At 45.6% G+C, this 21,269-nt stretch overlaps 1 protein-coding gene across 1 annotated transcript in view; it reads right to left on the reverse strand.

Annotated features, from left to right (window-relative positions):
* Positions 1–21,269, reverse strand: part of UBR1 (ubiquitin protein ligase E3 component n-recognin 1) — a 177,757-nt gene that overhangs the window by 30,660 nt on the left and 125,828 nt on the right. Inside the window, exons 32-40 of the mRNA XM_074997084.1 lie at positions 18,595–18,747; positions 18,094–18,191; positions 15,822–15,915; positions 7,865–8,013; positions 4,073–4,128; positions 3,164–3,260; positions 2,607–2,674; positions 2,085–2,235; positions 686–773 (exon numbers count right to left, since the gene is read on the reverse strand). Of these exons, the coding sequence (XP_074853185.1) occupies positions 686–773; positions 2,085–2,235; positions 2,607–2,674; positions 3,164–3,260; positions 4,073–4,128; positions 7,865–8,013; positions 15,822–15,915; positions 18,094–18,191; positions 18,595–18,747 (954 nt within the window). The remainder of the gene's footprint in view (positions 1–685; positions 774–2,084; positions 2,236–2,606; positions 2,675–3,163; positions 3,261–4,072; positions 4,129–7,864; positions 8,014–15,821; positions 15,916–18,093; positions 18,192–18,594; positions 18,748–21,269) is intronic.

A 21,269-nucleotide genomic window follows, 5' to 3' on the forward strand; every position in this document is an offset into this window, starting at 1 on the left:
TCTCTCAACATTTGTGAGAGTTCCATGTTGAGAACCCTCGCAAATGTTGGATTTCATGAATGCTGTCCTCGCCTGGAGCCCAGCTGCTCGGGCTTCTACCAGAGGGCCCTGGGAAAGCGGTAGCTGCCAGTGCTCCCCGCCCAGGGCCCTGGGGAAGTGGCAGCTGCCGCCATAGCTCCTGTCTGGAGCTCTTAGGGGAAGAGGTAGCTGGCACTGCTGCCCAGAGCCCAGGCAAGCAGAAGCTCCTGGTGCTCTCTGCCCCAGAGCACCGGGAAGCAGCCACTCACGAGACTCTACCATACAACTGTAGTACACATGGAGACAAAAAAGGAAACGCTACTGATATCATATGAGATGAAAAAACTGGACTTTAATCAGCACCACTAACATTCTTGCAGTGATCATCATCAAAATTTAGTCTGGATACACCACAGTCCATTTTTTAATGCACACAGTACCCATATTTTCTGGGGGGGAAAAAATAACTATACTTCAAGTCAGATAGCAGATCTAGATCTTTTCCAGTTTTTAGGCACGTGGGAGACATTGCTGCTGCAGCACCTGGATGGACTCCTGGTCTAACTCCTGTTTAACCTTTTTAATTTTATGTTTCCCAGGTGAATCTCTATGTATTTTCCAGTGTATCTTGTAAAACATTTATTGTTACAACGGAGGTGTTACTTACCCACTCGTGTATTGGCAAACTTCTCTACAGAAAGACTCAGCAGCATGAGCCTCCTCACTGTTATTTTGTGACTGAGCAGTGGGGGATTCTGTGCACAAAAAGATTAACTCTGTTGTAAATGCACCTGAAAATTTCTTTTCCATATACATAGAATCAAAACATCCACAATATTTCCTATTTATGCCCAGATCAACTAACAAAATATCCCCCCCCACCACAAATATGCATGTTAAAAATGTGGTGACTGCTCATCCTCAGTACGGAACTGTTTCTTCTTCTTTACCTTTTGATATTACTTCCATACCTTAGTTACCATACAGGATTTATTATCTCCCTCCAATGACATTAAACGAGGGTGAGGTTTCTTGGGAAATAAAAGGAGAGGTGGCCAATGAGGCTACTGTTCCGCCATAGATAAGACAGAGAGCAGCATAACTCCCACCCTAGTCAGATTATCCAGTATCCATATGTTACAGGCCATCACTGGTTTTCTGGCATAGAGTCCTCAAGTCCCTTCCAAACATTTCTTTCTGAGCTATCTGTACCTTGTCAATGCTTTCTTTTTCCCAGAGAGCAAAACTACAGTAAACCCTTGAGTTATGCAGGGGTTGCGTTCCTGCAACCCCTGCGTAACTCAAATTTTCATGCAAGTTGAGGGGAGAAAGGAACCAGGCTGCAGCCTGGTCCCTGGCTCCCCTGGGCTTGCAGGAGCCAGGAAACTGACCAGCCCACCGGGGTAGTTTCCTGGCTCCCAGACTGGCAGGGAGCCGGGGGCAACCTGGTTCCTCTCTCCCTGATGCTTGTGGGACCCAGGAAACTGACCAGCTTGCAGAGCCAGAAAACTGACCAGGGCAGCAGCCTTGGTCAATTTCCTGGCTCCAGCCAGTGGAGAGGAGCCGGGAACGAGGGGTAGCCTGAGTTCCAGATCCCCTCCACTCCTTGGAGCCAGGAAACAGCCCTGGTCAGTTTCCCAGCTGTGCAAGCAAAGGGGAGCCAGGAGCCAAGCTGCTGCCTGGTTCCCAGCTTCCTGCCACTCTGAGGACTGGGAAACCACTCCTGTGAGGGGCAGCGGCCGACAGTCAGGCAGTTGCATTAACCCAAGACACTTGCAACTTGGTTGCACGTATCTCCAGGGTTTACTGCAGGCAGAATACTATAAATAAATGGTGACTTTGTTTTGTGATTCCCAGTACACAAAAGCAATGTACAAACTGAGCTATGGAAGTGAAAAGACTGCCATTTTGGTATTTTTTTAGGAAACAACACAGAATGTTCATCATCATGGTGGAGCTCTTACAACTACAAGGCATTAACTGTTTTCCACTAAAAATATCTACCAAGTCATTTTGTAAAAACTGGATAAAATCCCTGAAAAATTTAAACGTGGAGCTACCATTACCTGTTGCAGAGGTCAGAAATATCTGTGTTATGTGTGCCATAGTGACCAAATGGAAGAGGTAGAGGTGGTTATAGGCAGAACTAACAGATGAAGGTTGCAAGTCCACAGTATCCTCCCAATATAAAGATGGAAAGGATAACACAGCACCTACCTAAAGTGGAAAAAGGACAAGAAGCCAAAAGTATTGGTGAAATATCAGACACAGTAGTAGTTCCACGGTTAAACACACTCCACATAAACCCGGTAATGAGACAAATTAACAGTCACTTAAGCTTAATCCTTTCTAATGATGGGATAGTTATTTAGCACTAACAAGTAATATTTGAGACCATGTTTTCAGTTAAATGAGAGCTAACGAGATCATCCTGCTAAGTAACAAACATAAAGGCTACCCAAGAGGTGACAAACACACACCTTTTAATTGATTACAAAAAACGACTGCATGTGGATCTACAATGGTTCGCACAGATAATGCCGCAGTGGCAAGATGATTAATTGTAAAAACAAACTGAACATGCTTACCAAAACGTGAAACATATCTACATCTAGAATGGACGGCGTATCTTCCGCTTTTAAGTTTGGTAGAAGAACTACAAGAACAAAGGTTCATTACATGTTTGATTAAAATGTTAATGTCTTTTCTCTTAGGAATTAGAGCGGCAGGAGGAGAGGCCATTATTTGCCTAATGTCTGTCTTCCTCATGGTCTCTGACTGGTCAGCTACAAACCCGGGCACTTTCTCTGAATTGCGTAACATCAGCCGATCATTACTGTTGTATCTGAGCACCTCAAACTTTAATTTATTGTCATAATTGTGAGGTGAAGTGGTACTACATCCCTTATTTTACAGCTGTGGAAAGGAGGCACCAAGAGACAAAGTGGTAGGATGCCTAGCATAGCAGTGAATTGAACTTAAGACTCCACAGTCCCAGGTTAGAACTGTATCCACTAGAACATCCTCCCTCTCTAGCTGTATTATTGGTGTTTGCCATCTCCCAAGGAAAGTTTACATGAATGTTATTTTAAAGAACTGTACAGATTGCCTAGAAGTAGATAGAGAAGAACAACAAAAATGGTACCTGATAGGAGACGAACAAGATGTTTTTGAATCAGGCTTTGTGGTGACGTAGTCCTCTGAGCAGCTGCAAACTGCACTAATGCTTTAAGGCCACTGTGCTAGATAGAGCACAAGAAGCAATTGTGAGGTAGAGGGAGACACATAATTAATGAAAAGGATAGAGCTGGAATAGCTTCCCATTTAAGTCCAGTATAATTGAGACGTTTAAAGGAATCAAGTATGAACTTCTACACAGGAGTTAGGAATGTATTCTACAGAAGACTCACTTTTCCTTTATCAGCCTATGTGAAAAGCACAAATATCTAAAAACTCCAGAAATCATAGCAGAGAATGTTTTTTGGATGCTACTACTGTACTTGCTAGAGGTCCAACCTTCCTGGTCCAGCACCCTCAGGACTTGAGCGGTCCTGGTGCAGCGATGTTGCTGGCCCAGAGGTGATCAATTCTGCCTCCCCAGCTAGCCTCAGTCCCTGCTTCTGGGCTCCCCTTCCCACTGTCGCCCGTGACTTCTCAATTTCCCCGCCCCACCCCTCCCCAGCCCCTTTGCCTCACCCTGGGAATGAGTTTCTGAAAACCAATGCTCCCCAGCCAGGGGCTTTGCGCGAAGGATGAGCCAGGGATGAGCCATTGTGAGCTTGGGCTGCTAGCTTACCAAGCCTGTGCTCCCTGTCTGCTGCTGACCCACCCCTTGCCATCAGATCAGCTGTGGCTGCCCTGCCCTGTGCTCCTGCTGCTGGTCTGGCTGGCCCCTCCTCCTCTCAGCCCAGGGACACTCTGATTCTGCAAGATCCGAGGTCCTACTGGACAGATGTTACCAAATGAGAGAATGCTGTATTTGGGCGTTTTAAGCTGTGCCAGCAATTCCAAATGTTCAGTGTTTATTATTAGTTGCTTCTCTGATTATCCATACCTGTCTATTTTGCAGCGATCCAAATAAAGGTTTGCCCTCATCTTCTAGAAGGTTTTCTTAAAATTAAAACAGAGAAAGCAAGTGGTAATTCAAGGGCTCTTAAAGCAGCTACAATAATCTGCATATCTGATTTTCTGACATTCCAGGCACTTATACTAGCTCAAGATCAACGAGTCCCTGTGTTAGAGGGCTGCTATTAAGAGTGCAATTTTACTCTGAGAAATTGCTATTGCAATATCGCATGTTTATTGTCTCTCTCTGATTTCCACATAAATGTGCTCAGTTTAAAACTAATACATAAAAAAGCATCTTTCAGACCTTGCAATCTTAACTCTAAGGGCCACACCTTTCTTTCATTTTTATTCGATTTCGTGCATCAACACTGGTGATAATGTTCTAGAAGTCAAACCACATACCCATTACGCTTGTGCAAATCCCACTGCTTTCAAAGTACGCCCACACTGACTCCTATGCAACCACTTTGCTTTCAGTGGGTTTGCACAGGAATATTTGCTTGAACCTTACAACCCACCCCAACGAAAACAAAAAAGCCAAACATTTTTCTCGCTAATGCCTCTGAATACACTCAGGGAGCAAATCTGATGAGTGAAAATGGTAACTTAACTAATGTATTCCACTCTGGTGTGCATGCAGCCCACCGTGCCAGAGCCAGATAGTTTTGTGCAACAGTAGGTCAGGGTGAGGCAAGTACCTGCATAACTTCGTGCCGCACCCTCACCCCAGTTCCTTTTGCACTGGAGGAGGCTGGCCCAAAGTCCTTGATGTGAGAGACAAGAAAAGTAAAATTTTTGAACTACCTGGGCCTCAGGGACAGTGATAAGAGTCACTTTGTGCTCTGTTCATAATGCTTGTTTTCACAAGCCTTCTAAGTGAGCATCTCACGCTATCAAGAGAGGTATTAGTGGCAGTAACTGATCTGAATGGGAACAGGAAAGAAAAAGGTACTCTGGCATAAAGTTATTATCTGTCCACCACTCTAATAAAGTCCTTCTGAAGTCCCACATTTCTATTGACTTGTCCAAGGCAATACCTGTTCAGTTGATTGTCTGCTTAAGGGAAGATATGAATGGCCACTCTCCTCAAATAGGCTATATCATCATTACCATGAACTTGAATACAGACAGGGCTAACAACAGACCAAAGGTAAGTACTGTGTATTAATAGAGTTGGCCTTCTACTATCTCAGATTTTCAATGACATGGCAAAACTGCCACAGGGAAGTAAGTTCCCCAAAGATCAGGGGCAGAAAATCAGTCATTACAATCTATAGAAAGTATGACTTATGCTAAGAAAACCATATGAAAATCTTACACACACAATGAATGTGTCAAGATTTCAAGAGTTCAGCATGGCTCTCTGAGACCACTTGGAGTTGGGGGATCAGATGTACAGTGAGTAAAATTCTTTTCCCAAATGCTGAAAGGGAGCTTCTTCTGTGGCCCTTAAAGCACGTGATTTTCTTGAAAGCGTACTAACTCACTGCAGGGGAGACACAGGGGATTGCAAAACACCCCAGTGATTCCAAAAAGTCTGCTCAGGAAGAGCGCATGTCGTGGGCAGCCAGTAGGTAAGATGCCACAACATTCTATCTCTGCCATATGATTGGTCCCATGCTCTGTTTCCAGAGGTGATCAAGTGTGCTTGCGGAGACTGGCAAGGTACGGGAGGATTCCAGAACAGACTACCAGGAGTCTTTTCAGTGGATATTAGAGTGCTAAGCTTATTGAGGCAATAAGGCAATTAAGGCAACCTCTTGTGAAGAGGTCAATATCAGTATTAAGACAGAGAAGCTAGATGGTAATGCATAAGCATCCTGCGATGTTGAGGATATGGGGCCATAAATTGATGCTGGGAAAGATATTGTAATCAGGACTGAAGCACAGGCTATGGTCAGTACCAGTTCATCTGAATATTCCAGCATCAAGCCACAGACACCAAGACAGGAAGCATAACTCATATGGAGATTAAAGACTGTACTGGTACTAGTGCTGAAGATGATATCAGATGGGCCTGGGGCAGCAGCAGATGTTTCCAATGCAGTGCAGTACTACAGAAGAGTCAAAGATACAGAGGCAGAACAAGTCTTTTGCTGCTTCATAAGCTTCTGGGGCCGTTGGGACCGGACTCCATGGCTGTCCATTTGCACATAGTACCAGACGTGACAGAGCGGTACCAATATCTTCCTGCCACACTACTGAAGTCACATGAGCAAATAAGCCAGCCTGAGTTCCCAAGACCTTCAGTAATGTTCTTAGTCCTCTTCTGAAGAAGAGGACGACTTTTTTTTTTCTTTCCCTTTTTAAAATGTTGACTGGCTACAGTCTGTCTTACAGGTTCTCTTCTGAGGATGTCATGAAGAAAACTGACTCCTCTTTCCCTAGAGAGAAGAGTCTGAGGCCAATGCTGCTATGATAGTTGACTGCATGTGTGCAGTCGGGGATTCATTTATAGCCCTGGGGCCAAAGCAGGTCTCATTACCTGCTTCATAACATGGAGTTTGAGGCACAAGTTTCTGGAAATCTGCATTCTTCCTTCAAGGAATATCGGACACTACACCACTCCTACATAAATTCATTGTTTTGTGTGTGTGTGGGGGTGGTGGTGGTGGTGTCACTATTAAAGATAGACATTTCACATGACAGGCAATGCTTTCAAGCCAAACAAATACCACATGCCACTAGTGCCTTGTACCAAAACCTAGCTATTAAAACAACATTAAAACCTTAATACTGGATACTGTTAACTATTTATGCATAAATTAGTGGGCTGCACTTGCTGATTATGAAGAATTAAAAAACCATGAGGAAAAACCATATGGGAGTTCTAGGTCTGGTTACAGATAATGAGAAGCAACTGAGGACATTCAGGGTAGTGCCATTCATATATAGTTTGAGAGGGACCAAAAATACATGTAGGGCATATGTGCAGCCCTGACAAATCTCTCTGCAGAAAATTCTCTGGTTCCATCAGGCATATACTTGCACGGAATACAGATGTGCAACCACTCAAAGAAAATACATGTTATGACAAAGTTCAAAATAGAATGTGTCCCAAGAAACCAAGTAGACAATTCTATTTTACAACTTCATCTTTGCCTAACAGCAATTTCAAGGAAAAGTCTAGTCAAATTCATACTGCTTTTATCGATTCTGAAAAAGTTCCATTGGTGAAAACTGCAAGGAAGTAATAAAAACAACAAAAAACACCCCCCACCCCAATTCATTCAGGTACGGCTGAGAACCATTTTATTGAAACCTAATTCAAAAACTGTTCCAATGAAGAGTTATTTCAGTAAGGCATCTCTGTCAACCCTATGATTTCTTTAATTATAAGGCAACCATCATAAAACTCTTCCTTTATGGAAAATCAAAGTGAAGATCACTCAAGCTAATCTTTAATTCTAAGATATTTTTCTAAAGAGGACAAGAGACTATAGAGTTTAATAAACCCTGTTGTACAGCTGTCACAGTGTATGTCTACACTGCAATCAGAAGGCACAACAGCAGCACATGCAGAAGATATCTGAACTAGCTCACTAAAAATGGCAGTGTAGCTGTAGCAACATGGGTGATGACCATGTCTAGCTGCCCGTGCAGATACACACATTAGCAGGTATGACTGTACTCTGGCATGTCCCATGGGACATTTATGACGGTTCCACATCTCACATTTGAATAAACCTTCATTCAAACAAAAACATCCCACAATTTCAAATTAATACAATAAGAGAAAATGTTCAGAGCTGTGACAATGAGGAAACATTTACTTTACCTATACACTGGAGAGCAAAAGCACACGTGTTCCAAGTCATCATGGGAATGCGAGGATCAGCTTCATTGGGTGCAACATTTAATCCAACTCTGTAAACAGTGGTGGCAAAGAGAACCAGCATCTCCTTAATACTGTTTGAATATCTGGCTCTGTGATGGAAAGATAGGACAAATTCAGATGACAAACTTGTAATAGTGTTTGCAACTAGAAGGTTAGTGGTTAACAAGAGTATTACTCATAAGCTAACTTGTTTCTTCGAAAGAACTCCTGAATATCAAAAACCATACATCTGCAGAAGAGAAACAAGGAAGAGACTTATCCATAAATCAATTCTTGCACTTTGGTTTTCTGTTTGGTATGCATGTGCATTGGTTTAATAATCTCTACAAGCAAATGTGAGAGAACTGAGAAGTGTGACAGCTAAGAAGCTGTGAGCAAATGTGGACGATTACAAGCCTCAGGATGCATGGCATACCATATCCTATGTTCAGGAAAACAGCACCATGTGTTTTACTTTGCAAAGTGATAAACTGGGAAAAATAAAGACCTTGTGCTGTGGGGAAAGAAACTTAACACAGTTATCCTGAAACACATCTCCTTTAACCCATCTCTCAGAAAGGGCTAGCAATGGGAGACTGAATTCCAAATCTAAAATTAAATTGAATAATTCTTAAATTTTGCTAAAAGAAAGACACTCCTTAAAGTTAGCATCTGCTTAGTCCTTAAAAGGGATAATTCTGATCAGATATGTGACTATGCAAAAAACAGCATATTCTTAACTGACAGATATATTGTAAACACACACACAAAGCCAAAGTGCCAATTCCTGCACAACTAACAAAGCTGTGGCAAAATGATCTGGACTCTATTCTGGCACACACATTAGAATTAGAATATTTAAGTTCCAAACAGAATATTTCTTCCTAGAGATCATGCTTGAACCATAAAGAACCACATTTAGCTTTTTGACCAGGGGACACTTATAGCGGCAGTAGGGGAAAAACACTTTAATTTGTACTTAAAGCAATTCTGATATGGAACAACATAACAGAAGTGTCGAGCTTCTGATGTAGTTTTTTTCCAGTTTTTTTTCCAGAGTATAACCGTAAAAACTAAAATATAACAAGAGGTGAAGCAGAACTGTTACTTTACTCAGCAAGCTGTGGGCTGTAGAACTACAGCGAGCAGTTTAGCTGGAGCAGTTTAATGTAGAGAAATCCAAAACCAAAGAATGACTCTATTCATAGAGCCCTGCAAAAACAGAGATAGCCACAGCTCCCTACAGTGCATAGGGATACAGACGTGGATACAATTTTTTTTTTTTTTTTTTTTAATCTAGAACCATGCTAATCTGCCAACATCTGCAAACATCTGCTTTATATTCACAGATGTCTATATGGATATCTACAGCTTGCTTTTGTGGATTTGGACGAGGATAAAAATTTGGTATCCATGCAGGGCTCTACCTATTCAGTCCTTCTATCCCCAGGGCAGACAATTTTCTTTTCCATACATTAGACATCCTAATCCCATTCCTCACAGTAAATCTGTAAGAAACAACTTCATGAACCAAGTGCTTTGTTCTCACAAAACAGAGAAATACGATGCCTGAGAAACTGAGGCCCACAGTAGTTAAATGCACACGGTGTAAGTGGCAAAGCTCTAGTTATGAGTCAGTAGGCTCTTGACTCCCAGTTCTGGGCTCAAAACACAAGCACCTCTTTTTCAATAAAAAACTGAAGTCAATTTCTAAATATGTCTTGAGATTCTTAGATCCTTTTAGAAAACTCAGAGCACAGAAAGAAAGGTTACTCACCGTAGTAACAGTGGTTCTTCGAGATGTGCCCCTGTGGGTGCTCCACATTAGGTGTCGGGCTCGCCCGGCGCCGCAGATCGGATCTTTCAAGCAGTTTCTGCCGGACCATGCAAGCGCCAGTGTGCGCTGCTCCCTTGCGTGCTCCTGGCCACGTGCGCCATCTGGTCCCCGCCAGTTCCTTGACCAACCGCCTCGGATGCTCCTGCAAAACACTAAACAGAGATCCGAAGCGGGGAGGATAGGTGGGTAGTGGAGCACCCACAGGGACACATCTTGAAGAACCACCGTTACTACAGTGAGTAACCTTTCTTTCTTCTTCGAGTGTCCCCATGGGCGCTCCACATTAGGTGACTACCCAGCAGTAACCCAAGATAGGAGGTGGGCAATCAGATCACGTACAGCTTGTCCCCGAGAGGACCGCTGTCGAGAGACGGGTATCCTCTTGGAATACCCTGTGAAGGGCGTAGTGCTTGGCGAAGGTGTCATAGGATGACCAGGTCGCCGCCCTGCAAATCTCTTTTAGCGCAACGCCCTTGAAAAAGGCTGTTGATGCCGCCACCGCCCTAGTGGAATGAGCCCTGGGCGTGGCCAGTAAAGGAGTCTTTTTGAGTTCGTAGCACATTTTTATGCAGGATACGATGTGCTTCGAGATTCTCTGCGAAGACAGACCTTCTCCTTTTGATTTGGGAGCGAGAGAGACTAGAAGTCTATCCGTTTTCCGGAAGTACTTGGTCCTGTCTATATAGAAGGCTAGCGCCCTCCTCACGTCCAGGAGGTGTAGGCGCGCCTCTTTGTTAGAGTTATGAGGCTTTGGATAAAACGAGGGTAAAACAATAGGTTCCTTAATATGAAACTCTGAAGAAACTTTAGGAACAAAGGCTGGATGCAGCCGTATGGTTACCGCCTCCTTGGAAAATACTGTGCTGGGTGGCATTGCCATAACTGCCACAAGCTCGCTCACCCTGTGAGTTGACGTGATTGCGAGAAGGAAGGTCGTCTTTATCGTAAGGAGGCGGAGGGAAACCATGGCTAAAGGCTCAAACGGTGGTCCCCTTAGCGCATTAAGCACCAGGTCCAAGTTCCACGAAGGTGGAAGCGGTTTCCGAGGGGGGTATATGTTTACCAACCCTTTGAGCAACCTGGTAACCATGGGATGGGCGAACACCGTGTGCCCTTCCTCTTCGTGTCTGAACGCCAAAATGGCGGCGAGGTGGACCTTTAACGAGGATAGTGAGAGTCCTCCTCTCTTGAGGTCCAGTAAATACTCTAATATTACAGGTATAGGCACCGAAAGGGGGGATAGCTGTTTAGTAGAACACCATGCCGTGAAGCGAGTCCATTTCTGCTTGTAGGTCTTCCTGGTGGAAGTCCTCCTGCTACTTTCTAGGACTTGTTGCACTTCCTCCGTACATGCGCTCTCTAGGGAGCTGAGCCATGGATTAACCATGCTTGTAGTCGCAGGCCTTGGGGGTGTGGATGCACTATGGACCCCTGGGCTTGCGTGAGCAGATCCGGCAGCACCAGAAGGGGCATCGGTGGACGGTCCGACATGCGCAGGAGTAGGGGGAACCATTGCTGTCGATCCCACGTTGGGACTATCAGGATCATTCGGGCTCCTTCCCTCCTGGCTTTCTGCAAGACTTTGTGGATCAGCACTGTGGGAGGAAAAGCGTAAAGCAGGGGGCCCCTCCAGGAGATCGCGAATGCATCCCCCAGGGACCCCCGTCCCAGTCCTGCCCTAGAGCAGGATCATGGGCACTTCCTGTTGTGTTGAGTGGCAAATAGGTCTATCTGGGGAAAGCCCCATGTGTGAAAAATCGGTCATAGCAGATCGGGACGGATCTGCCACTCGTGCGTGAGTGCGAAACGCCTGCTCAGCTGGTCTGCCTTCACATTGTGAGCGCCTGGAAAGTACGAGGCTTTCAAGGTTATATTGTTGGCGATGCACCAGTTCCACAACCGGACTGCTTCTGTACATAAGGCACGGGACCGACCTCCTCCTTGCCGATTTACATAAAACATGGTGGAGGTATTGTCTGTACTGATCCCGACTACTTTGCCTTGTATATGGTCTCGAAAGTGTCTGCAGGCGTTGAACACTGCTCTGAGCTCCAGTATATTTATGTGCAGTGACTGTTCCATGGAGGACCACAGTCCTTGCGTCACCTCTTCTCCCATGTGTGCTCCCCACCCTATGTGGGAGGCATCTGTAGTAAGAAAAACCGATATTTGTGGTTGGTGGAAGGGTACCCCATTAGCATGTTCTTGGGGTTTACCACAATTGCAGGGATTTGTGCACATCTGTTGTGGGCGACACCACCCTGTGAACGGTGTGTGCTGCTGGTCTGTATACGCTCGCCAGCCAGTACTGCATGCTGCACATGTGTAACCTGGCGTTCTGTACTACGAACGTCGCTGCTGCCATGTGGCCCAGCAGCTGTAAGCACCTCAGAACCGGCACCGTAGGGCTGAAGGTGATGACTTGCACGAGGGAGCCGATGGCCCGAAAGCGTGTCTCTGGTAGATACGCTCTCGCTGTAATAGAATTTATGTGCGCCCCTATGAACTCTATGTTCTGTGTGGGGTCTATCTTTGATTTTGCCAGATTGATAACCAGGCCGAGCGAAGAGAATGTGCCTGCTGTGACGCGTATCATGCGTAGCACCTCTTCCTTCGAGGCCCCTTTGAGTAGGCAGTCGTCCAGATACGGGAATATAAACACCCCCTGTCTGTGCAGGTAGGCTGACACCACTGCCAAGGTCTTGGTGAAGACTCTGGGGGCCGAGGAGAGGCCAAACGGTAGGACCTTGTATTGAAAATGTTCTTTGCCTACCATGAACCGGAGGAACTGTCGGTGAGCCGGATGGATAGTTATGTGAAAATACGCGTCTTGTAAGTCGAGGGCTGCGAACCAATCTCCATCGTCCAGTGCCATAAGGATGGAGGCGATTGTGATCATCCGAAAGCGTTGCTTGCGCAGGTACCGGTTGAGGCCTCGAAGATCTAAGATGGGCCTCCAGCCTCCTGTCTTTTTCTCCGTGAGGAAGTACCTTGAGTAGAACCCTTTCCCTTGCAGTTGCTCCGGCACTCTTTCCACTGCCCCTATGAGCATGAGATGGTCTACCTCCTGCTTGAGCCTCACTACGTGGGAGGCCTCCTGGAGGTGGGGCCTGGGTGGAGGTCGTGGCGGTGGGAGCGACTGGAAGGGGATGGCGTACCCCGTGGCTATGATCTCCAGTACCCATTTGTCTGTGGTGATCCTTTGCCACTGGTTGTAGAATGGTCGGAGGCGATGGTGGAATAACAGCTTCAGATGACCTTGTGCGATGGTAGTGATGGCGCAGCCCTGGATCTGTGTGTCAAACTTGTGGCCTTTGGCCCTGCCCCGAGGACGCACGGCTCTGTTGGGAACGTCGCCTGGGAGTTCTGTACTGCTGGTGCTGTTGATGTCGCCCTTGCTCGTAACCCCTGTGGTACTGTGGACGCTGTGGCTGGTACTGGTACTGTCTTTGTTGAGGGTAGTACTTTTTCTCTCTGTATGGAGGGGTGTAAATCCCCAGGGTCCTAAGTGTGGCTCTTGAATCTTTACTGGAATGAAGGACCGGGTCAGTTGATTCAGCAAACAGCTTCTGCGTGTCGAAGGGAAGATCGACGATCTTTGCCTGCAGATCCCTCGGTATACCCGAAGTCTGGAGCCAGGACTCCCCTCGCATCACCACTGCCATAGCTGTGGAGCGTGCTGCTGTGTCCACAACATCCAGGGCAATCTGAACTCCCGTCCTTGAGGCCGCATAGGCTTCTTGCACAATGGCCTTGAGCACCGGTTTCTTGTCCTCTGGAAGCGAGTCTATGAGGGAGGTTAACCTAGTGTAGTTGTCGAAATTGTGGTTCGCTAGATGCGCTGCGTAATTTGCCATTCGCAACAGTAGTGTGGAGGAGGATTAGACCTTTCTGCCGAACAGCTCTTGCTTTTCGGCATCTTTGTCTGTTCCCCGTCTTGAATTGAGATGTCTTTGATCTTTGTTGCGACGACTCTACCACCAAGGAATTTCGTTGTGGGTGGCTGAACAGAAACTCCATGCCCTTCGCCGGCACGAAGTATTTCTTGTCTGCTCTCTTGTGGACAGGCGGAATAGTCGCAGGGGTCTGCCATATCGTAATGGCGGACTCCAAGATTGCTTCGTCAAGTGGTATTGCTATTTTGGAGGAGGCCGGAGGTCTCAGATTTTTGAGGAGCTTATGGTGTTTCTCTTGAACCTCTGCTGTCTGGATGCCTTGCGTGAAGGCCACCCTTTTAAACAGCTCTTGAAACTGTTTGAGATCGTCCGGAGGATGGACATCCCCCGGGGCTGTAGCCTCGTCCGGGGAGGAGGCCGAGGAACCACTAGGATACGCCTCTCTGGACCCTTCCGGTTCCTGTTGGTGATGGTACATCCTCTCGCTGGAAGCTTGCGAGGGAAAATCTCGGGGTTCCATAACCAGTTCCCCCTGAAATACTTGAGTCTCTGTCCCCGTTCGCGATTGCCCTCGGGGATACGGGACCGTCTGTGGGGATCTTTCCCTGGTAGAATGCCGGTGGTGTCTATACCCCGCATGATAGGGACGACCATGGCAGCATGGGCACTGTTCTTGGGAAGGTGACCTGGACCACTCCCTTGGTGCGTACCCCCTGCGTCTGGGGGAGCGAGATCGTCGAGAGACATGGGACACTGGAGAGAGCCATTTGTGATAGTACTCCAGCGGTTCAAACCCCAAGAAGGGAGAAGGTGGTCCCAGCCAGGTCAAGGCTGGTTGTAAAAATGGAGACGGGGGCTCCGGGTAGGCTAGGGGGGACCCCTGCCTTCTAGCTGGAGTCCGCAGCATGAGCGGAGGGCTGAGAGAAAGCAACTCTGCAGCCCTGTCTGGAGAGGGGCTGCGGTGCCTTGTTTTGTGTGCAGCCTTCCCCCTCCCTTCAGGGGGTGGCTCCGCCCCCTGACGTGCAGGGGATCTCGGCCCCGTCCACGCCGCGCTCGGCACGCGCTTGGGCGGTGCCGCGCGGGCGGTGTCCTCTGGTGCCTGCAGGCTGTGTGCCTGCGCGCTCTGCACCGCCGGTTCCCCGGGGGTCGGTGCTGCTGCCTGCGGTGCCGCCGGTACCGGCGCTTGTTTAGCTGCCGCCCTGCCTGCGGTGCGGGGCAGCTGTTTGATCATCGGAGGCTGAGCCGCCTCCACGTGGCTCTCCGTGCCGCCGCCCACCAGCTGTTGCTGCGGCTGGGGGCTGTGCGCTCCTCCCGTTTCGCTCGCTGTTGCTGCCGGCAGGGATCGGGTTGGGGAGACTTTCCTCCGTTTTTGTGTTGATGGGGTGAGGGAGGCAGCTTTCCTTTTATGGGCCCCGGAGGGTCCCTCCTGCTGCGGCCGCTCCGGCACGTCTGGCTGGAGGGTCTTGTCGAATAGCAGCATTTTAAGCCGCATCTCCCTGTCCTTCCTTGCTCTGGCTGTTAATTTTGCACAGAAGGAGCATTTCTGCGTGACATGGGACTCCCCAAGGCACCTTATACAGTGACTGCCCATCAGACACTGGCATTGCCTCTCGGCAAGACTCACATTTCTTGAATCCTGAAGAGGACATTGTTGGTGAGTCTTTTAGTTGTTCACGGGGTACTTAGCACCTTCTCTGTGCTGTTTTCCCCCTCTCGGATAGCCTGCTGCGGCAGGAGGGCTAATGGCCCTAGGCTCCTGGCCTCCGGTGCTCCGCTTGTTACTAGGACTGGACTGAATTCTGTCCCGCTTGTTGGTTCTTCTTTTTTTTTTTTTTTTTTGAAAACAACAACAACTGGCTAACTTAACAATAGACTAAGAACTTGAATACTTTAAAGAAAACAGCTAAAAACCATTGAATACACTAACTTGGCCATAGCCTAGTTGGATTCCGTCTGCAGCCGACGGCGGTTAAGAGGAACTGGCGGGGACCAGATCGCGCACGTGGCCAGGAGCGCGCAAGGGAGCGGCGCGCACCGGCGCATGCGCGGTGCAGCAGAAACTGCTTGGAAGATCTGATCTGCGGCACCGGGCGAGCCCGACACCTAATGTGGAGCACCCACGGGGACACTCAAAGAAGAACTTTCAGATTCCATCATCAAAATACAAACTATTGGAAACACTTACGAAGGCTGAACTCCAAAACTAAGGATGGAATGGAATTCTGAAGTAAAGTCTCCCATTCCTTTGCCGATTAAAGATGGAACATTTTGCTTCTCTCCTTCCAGAAAAAAACAGACCATATTAAAACAAAAAACTGTATTAACACACACAGACATCCTTTTTCTTTTAAACTGCTTTTGAAATAATTGTGAGAAACCAACACTTTCTCACCAACCAATCTGTATTCTAAAGCTCCTCCCTAAATAGCATTTTTTTCTAGTCTCAGAAGATTGAGGCTCAGAATCAGTGCTTGGCTGGTATGGAGACAGAGAAACAGCCCTAGAGAATTTTCCTGCTAAATTTTGCTCCATAGAATGTGTCAATATTCTATAACTAGGCATATTGACACTTTCTGCAATATTCATATATAGATTTAGGTTTGGCCTTTTATTTTAAATTCTCTTCTTCATTTCTGTACAATTACCAGTAAAATATTTTAATCCAGAAAAGTTTACAAGGGTCTTTGGACCGTTCGGTTGCTGGCCCTGCCAAGTGCATGTTATATGTGCTTCCAAGGGGGACAGGGAAAGGAAGTATTAAATTCCTGAAAATTCATGAGCTTAGAAAAGACTATGACTTTGCTTTCCAAACATGTGGCACCATAAAGTGGTGATATCCATTGTAGGCATGTGGATCAAACTACGGTCTCAGGGTTATGTTATTTTACATAAATCAAAAAGCTCCATTTAAGAAATGCAGATTTCTAGGAGTTCCTGGACACTTGTTGACAAGAGAGTAAGAGCTTTCAGAGTTACTATAGAGGCTTCACTTATGCTTCACTTTCAATAGCAATGATCTCTAATTCCAATTTTTGTTAGTGTTTAAAGTGCTACATGACTGCTGTTTTGTTAGAATACAGACTAACATGGCTACCTCTCTGTTAGTTCCAATGAGTTAACGTTAATCTTCTTATTTAAAGCAGCACAGAAGTAAGCATGAAGCTCTTTAAGGAGACCTGTGGTACACTGTGCTAAAGCTCCTCTCCTTTTATTCTGACTTGCAGGAGTATGGAGCTGCTCCCCTGACCACTCATGTCGACGGACTCAGCAATTCCATTAGCTCCCCTGCAGATAACAGCACCTTAGTGGAGTTCCCTTCTTTGGCTCAATTAACTAGCGTAGACCATATAAGAAAAGGCAACTGACAATGGTAGTTTGAAACAGTACATCTGTAAGTAATGAATGTATCTAAAAAGTTTTTTGTATATTGCCAACAACATATGCATAATTGTTGTACAGTAAGACTACAACAAAAATGCTCAAATTAGTACCACCTAGAGCAGGCATGTCCAACCTGCGGCCCTGGACAGCTAGTAATGTGGTCCCACAAGATTGTAAACTTTTAACATTATTATGTGATTTATATACATTAACTATATTATATATTTTATATGCGACCCAAGACAATTCCTCTTCACTCAATGCGGCCCAGGCAAGCCAAAAGGTTGGACACCCATGATAACTGAAGGTCTTCACTGGTTCTTTTGGGATGAATGATTACTTTTTTCCTTAAAAGTAATTGGCTGCTTTAATAAACTTGTTTAAACAAGCAATTACACTAAATCTTTGTTTAGAGTTACTTTTAAAGCTTAAGCATAAAATTCTCAAAAGTATGGAATGAGTTAAGAGCCTAAATCCCCTATAAGATTAAGGCTTGGTCTACTCTAGAAAATTAAATTGATTTAACTATGCCGCTCAGAGATACAAATGTTCATACCAGTGAAGCCTGTATTTAAGCTGACTTAATTCCCAACGTAGACAGTGCTTGGTTCATGGAAGAATTCCAATGTACTACCTACCACCACTAAGGTAGGTGGATTACCAATTCCCAGGGGAGAACCCCTCCCAAGAGTATATGTAATGACTCTACACAGAAGTGCTAAGGCAGCATGTCTGCAGCAGTACAACTGTTGGTCTGCTAGAACACTTAAGCGCCTTTTAAAATTCTACCCTGGTTCACCATTTTTCAGGACAGAAGAGGGTGCACAATGTGTTGGGATCTTCCATCCACAAAGGAGAAGTATATAAATATATATTATTTCCTTTTAGTGACACCACATGACTGAAGAATCAAGTAACAATCTCTGTACCTAAAACATCAGCTGATTGATCTAGAATACAAAATATTTTACAAAATATTTTACAAAATTTTTAAATTTTCTTGCTATATGAATGAATAATTCAAAGACTATTTTTAAATGTTCTTAATGTAAAGCTCAACAGCTAAGATAACAAACCTTTAGTGTTTTTTGCACTGTAACCAGATATCCTGGCCATGACAATCTCCAACCACCTAGCCAGGGACAGAATTTGAGCTACTGCCTCTGCATCTTCACTGAAAATAGAAATCAAAACCAGGGGTTATGTAAAAGACATAGGTAAGTGGTGACGTAGTGACTTGAAGCCTAACCTTTGAAAAACATATAGCACAAAAACAAGTTCACAGTTAGCATTTATATAACTATTTAGTTAACCTAAGCAAACATTAACTAAATTTTAGAATCTACTTTAATACAAGAAATACTTTCTCACAGTGAGAAACCTAAGTGGTCTATGATATTAGAATTCCCTTCCCCTCCACCCCCCAAGAACCGATTTTGGTTGACAGGACAGACAGCAGGGTTGATGATCATTTCAGTTAGGATTTAAGCACTCAAAGATTATTCAGACGCTGGCTCCCCTACAAGCTCTGGATAAGCTTTTTTTCTTAGAATATACTAAACTGCCCCGGTGTTCACCTGTTTATCTTCTGAGCCTGCAAAGGAACAATGGGAATCACAGTGTTGCACAGAGACTTGCAGAGTGGACAAAGGTACTCCCCATTCTCCAAGTCAAAAATCTGTTCAACATGAAGACGCTGTCGAGAATTCAGTTGCATGGCTTCAAAGTACCTGGAACATTGAAAAGAAAGATAAGCTTGCCTTCATGCAGTGTAGAAACAACAATTCAGAAAGCAAAAGCTGTATGTCCAGTGTGTACTTTTCTATGCCAACAACCAGACTCCTATGCTGCTACACAACTGACACATAGGTGTTCCACATGCTTGAACTCCAAAAGAAAATTTGAACATGTATGAGAACCAGCTAATATCAGAGCCCTTTGAAGACAAGAACAGCAGAGAGATTTCCCTACTTTCAGCTTCCATATAAGCATATATCTTACTGCATATATTTACACTCAAGCAATACTGGAATGTCCTATCCTATTTTAAACTGCTTTAAACTTATTCTATTTTAAACTAATACTTCATCAAGTAGCACCTCACACGTACACACATTGCATTCTTCGATTATAAATATAAAGTTTAGTCACAACATTTAAAATGTAAACGTGAATATTCTCTACACTATTTTAACAACAGTTAACAGTAGCACTTCAGGGATGAATGTCCATAAGTGACACATCTATTGTGAGGATCCAGTCTCACCATTAGATATTAAAACATACCTTTTTTTCTGAAATAAATAGGAAGTGGATAATTTATATTACACAGATTTGCTGGACCAGGGAAGTCTGTTGCCAGGCAGCCCCATGCTCCAAGAGGCTGACAGCCCAGCCTTTTGCTCACCAGGGCTGGCCCATGCTCCATTCCCAGCCTGGCTGCACTCCTGCCACGGGGCTCCAGTCCCAATGCTGCCACATGGCAGGCACAGGCTCCAGCGCTGCATCAGGGCCAGCAGGGGCCCCAGCTGAAATACCAAACACTGACTCATGGATGTAGGTCTGGCCCCAGACCTGGGATACTCTGATCCTGGAACATCCATGATCAATGTTGCTGGATGAGAGTCCCAGATTTGAGAGGTGCAACCTGTATATCAAAGACATGCTTACAGAAAGTTGAATTTATAGCACAGAACTGTGCCTATCTGAGTAAAATTTAAAAACAAGAAACCACAATGAAAACCACATGAAGTATGTGCTTAAGCAAAAAATCATTGTTTAATTGAGATAACTTTCCCAGTCATGGGGGGAGCAGATGACTGTTCAATCTATAAGGGAAAACTGAGAGACTATTTAAATAGGAGATGATTTCATAAGTGTGACCTTCTCCAGGTTTCACTGTAAATGTTCTATACATATGAAGTAAGCCTGCGGATTTCATCCAGGGTCTTGACTGTCTGGATATCTCTAACTAGTACAGAAAAAAAAATAAATATTTTTAAATCTGCTTGTCTAAAATTGAGTATCTCTAATCAGCATATACAGTAAACCCTCAGTTTATGCGTCTTCAGGTTGCACAAAACTCGCTTGAACACAAGTTTCACTCCTTCTCCTTCATCAACACTGTGGCTGAACTGGGTGCTGGTGCACTCCACACCAATGAAGATGTATTCAGCCTGGTGAATGCGTATTCCTTGGACTGAAGAGTTGTCTCTATCAATAGGATTTTGAGGCACTGAGCAATGTCCTTCAAGGTCCTCAACTCCAAGGTTTTACTGATTGGGCAGCATTCCTGCTGGTGACTTTCGCCTAGACACTTCAATTGGCTGAATGCAGATTACTCTTCAGCATGTGTTTACTACAGTCAATGCAGAAATTTAAACCTGGTTACTCTGGCACACCCTGGCACCAAGGTATCAAGGACGGAGAGTAACCTGCCTACTAGGGGCCCAACAAAAACCTCTAATTAATAACTCTTAAAACTACAGTAAGCCCTCAATTTAATGAACTGAGAGGGGATGGTGTCTGTTAATTCCAAAAGTCCATTAAATGAGAGGGTTTATTTGTATTCACCACAGTGCTCCCCCCGCCCACCACAGCCAAGCTCCCTCAACCCTTCCCCAAATAAATGCCAGCAACTCACCAGAGCCACCACTGGAAGCCACCAGAGTGGCTAGAGGAGTTGCTGCCACATGCTTCTCCTACCAGGGCAGGGCACGTACATGAGTGCCACCTGTCAACGTAGGTATCCCACTCCTGGTGGGAGGAACACGTGGCAGCTCCTGTGGTGGTCCCAGTTGTGGGGGCTCCTCCAGCCAGTCCAACAGCCCCTCCAGTCACAGCAGCAGCTCTAGTGAGTTGCCAGCATTTACTTTCTTTGAGTGGGAGGAAGGGGGTGGCGGACATCCACTGTTTCCAAAGTCCACTAAATCAGGATCTGCTGAATCGAGGGTATACTGTATTTAAACTATTGACACCTAATTAGAATTATTTATTCAGATAAGATCTAAGCGCTACCAGCTAACTAAGAAGATTGCTCCTGTGAGTGAGGGTAGTTCCAGCAACCACCACTGCAGCAAGAAGGAACTGAGTTGGGGTGGGTCAGGCAGTGTCTATACTGGCGCCACTTCAGGGGCAACACACTGACCCAACGACTCCCAGATAGGAGAAAAATCTTCTGGGCTGCTGAGTTCATGCACGCACACCTACACTGGAGTGCAAATGAACAATCACTTGAGGAAGAAGCATAACT

Source organism: Carettochelys insculpta, chromosome 6 (assembly GCF_033958435.1).
Source record: "Carettochelys insculpta isolate YL-2023 chromosome 6, ASM3395843v1, whole genome shotgun sequence".
Taxonomy (NCBI): Eukaryota; Metazoa; Chordata; order Testudines; family Carettochelyidae; genus Carettochelys; species Carettochelys insculpta.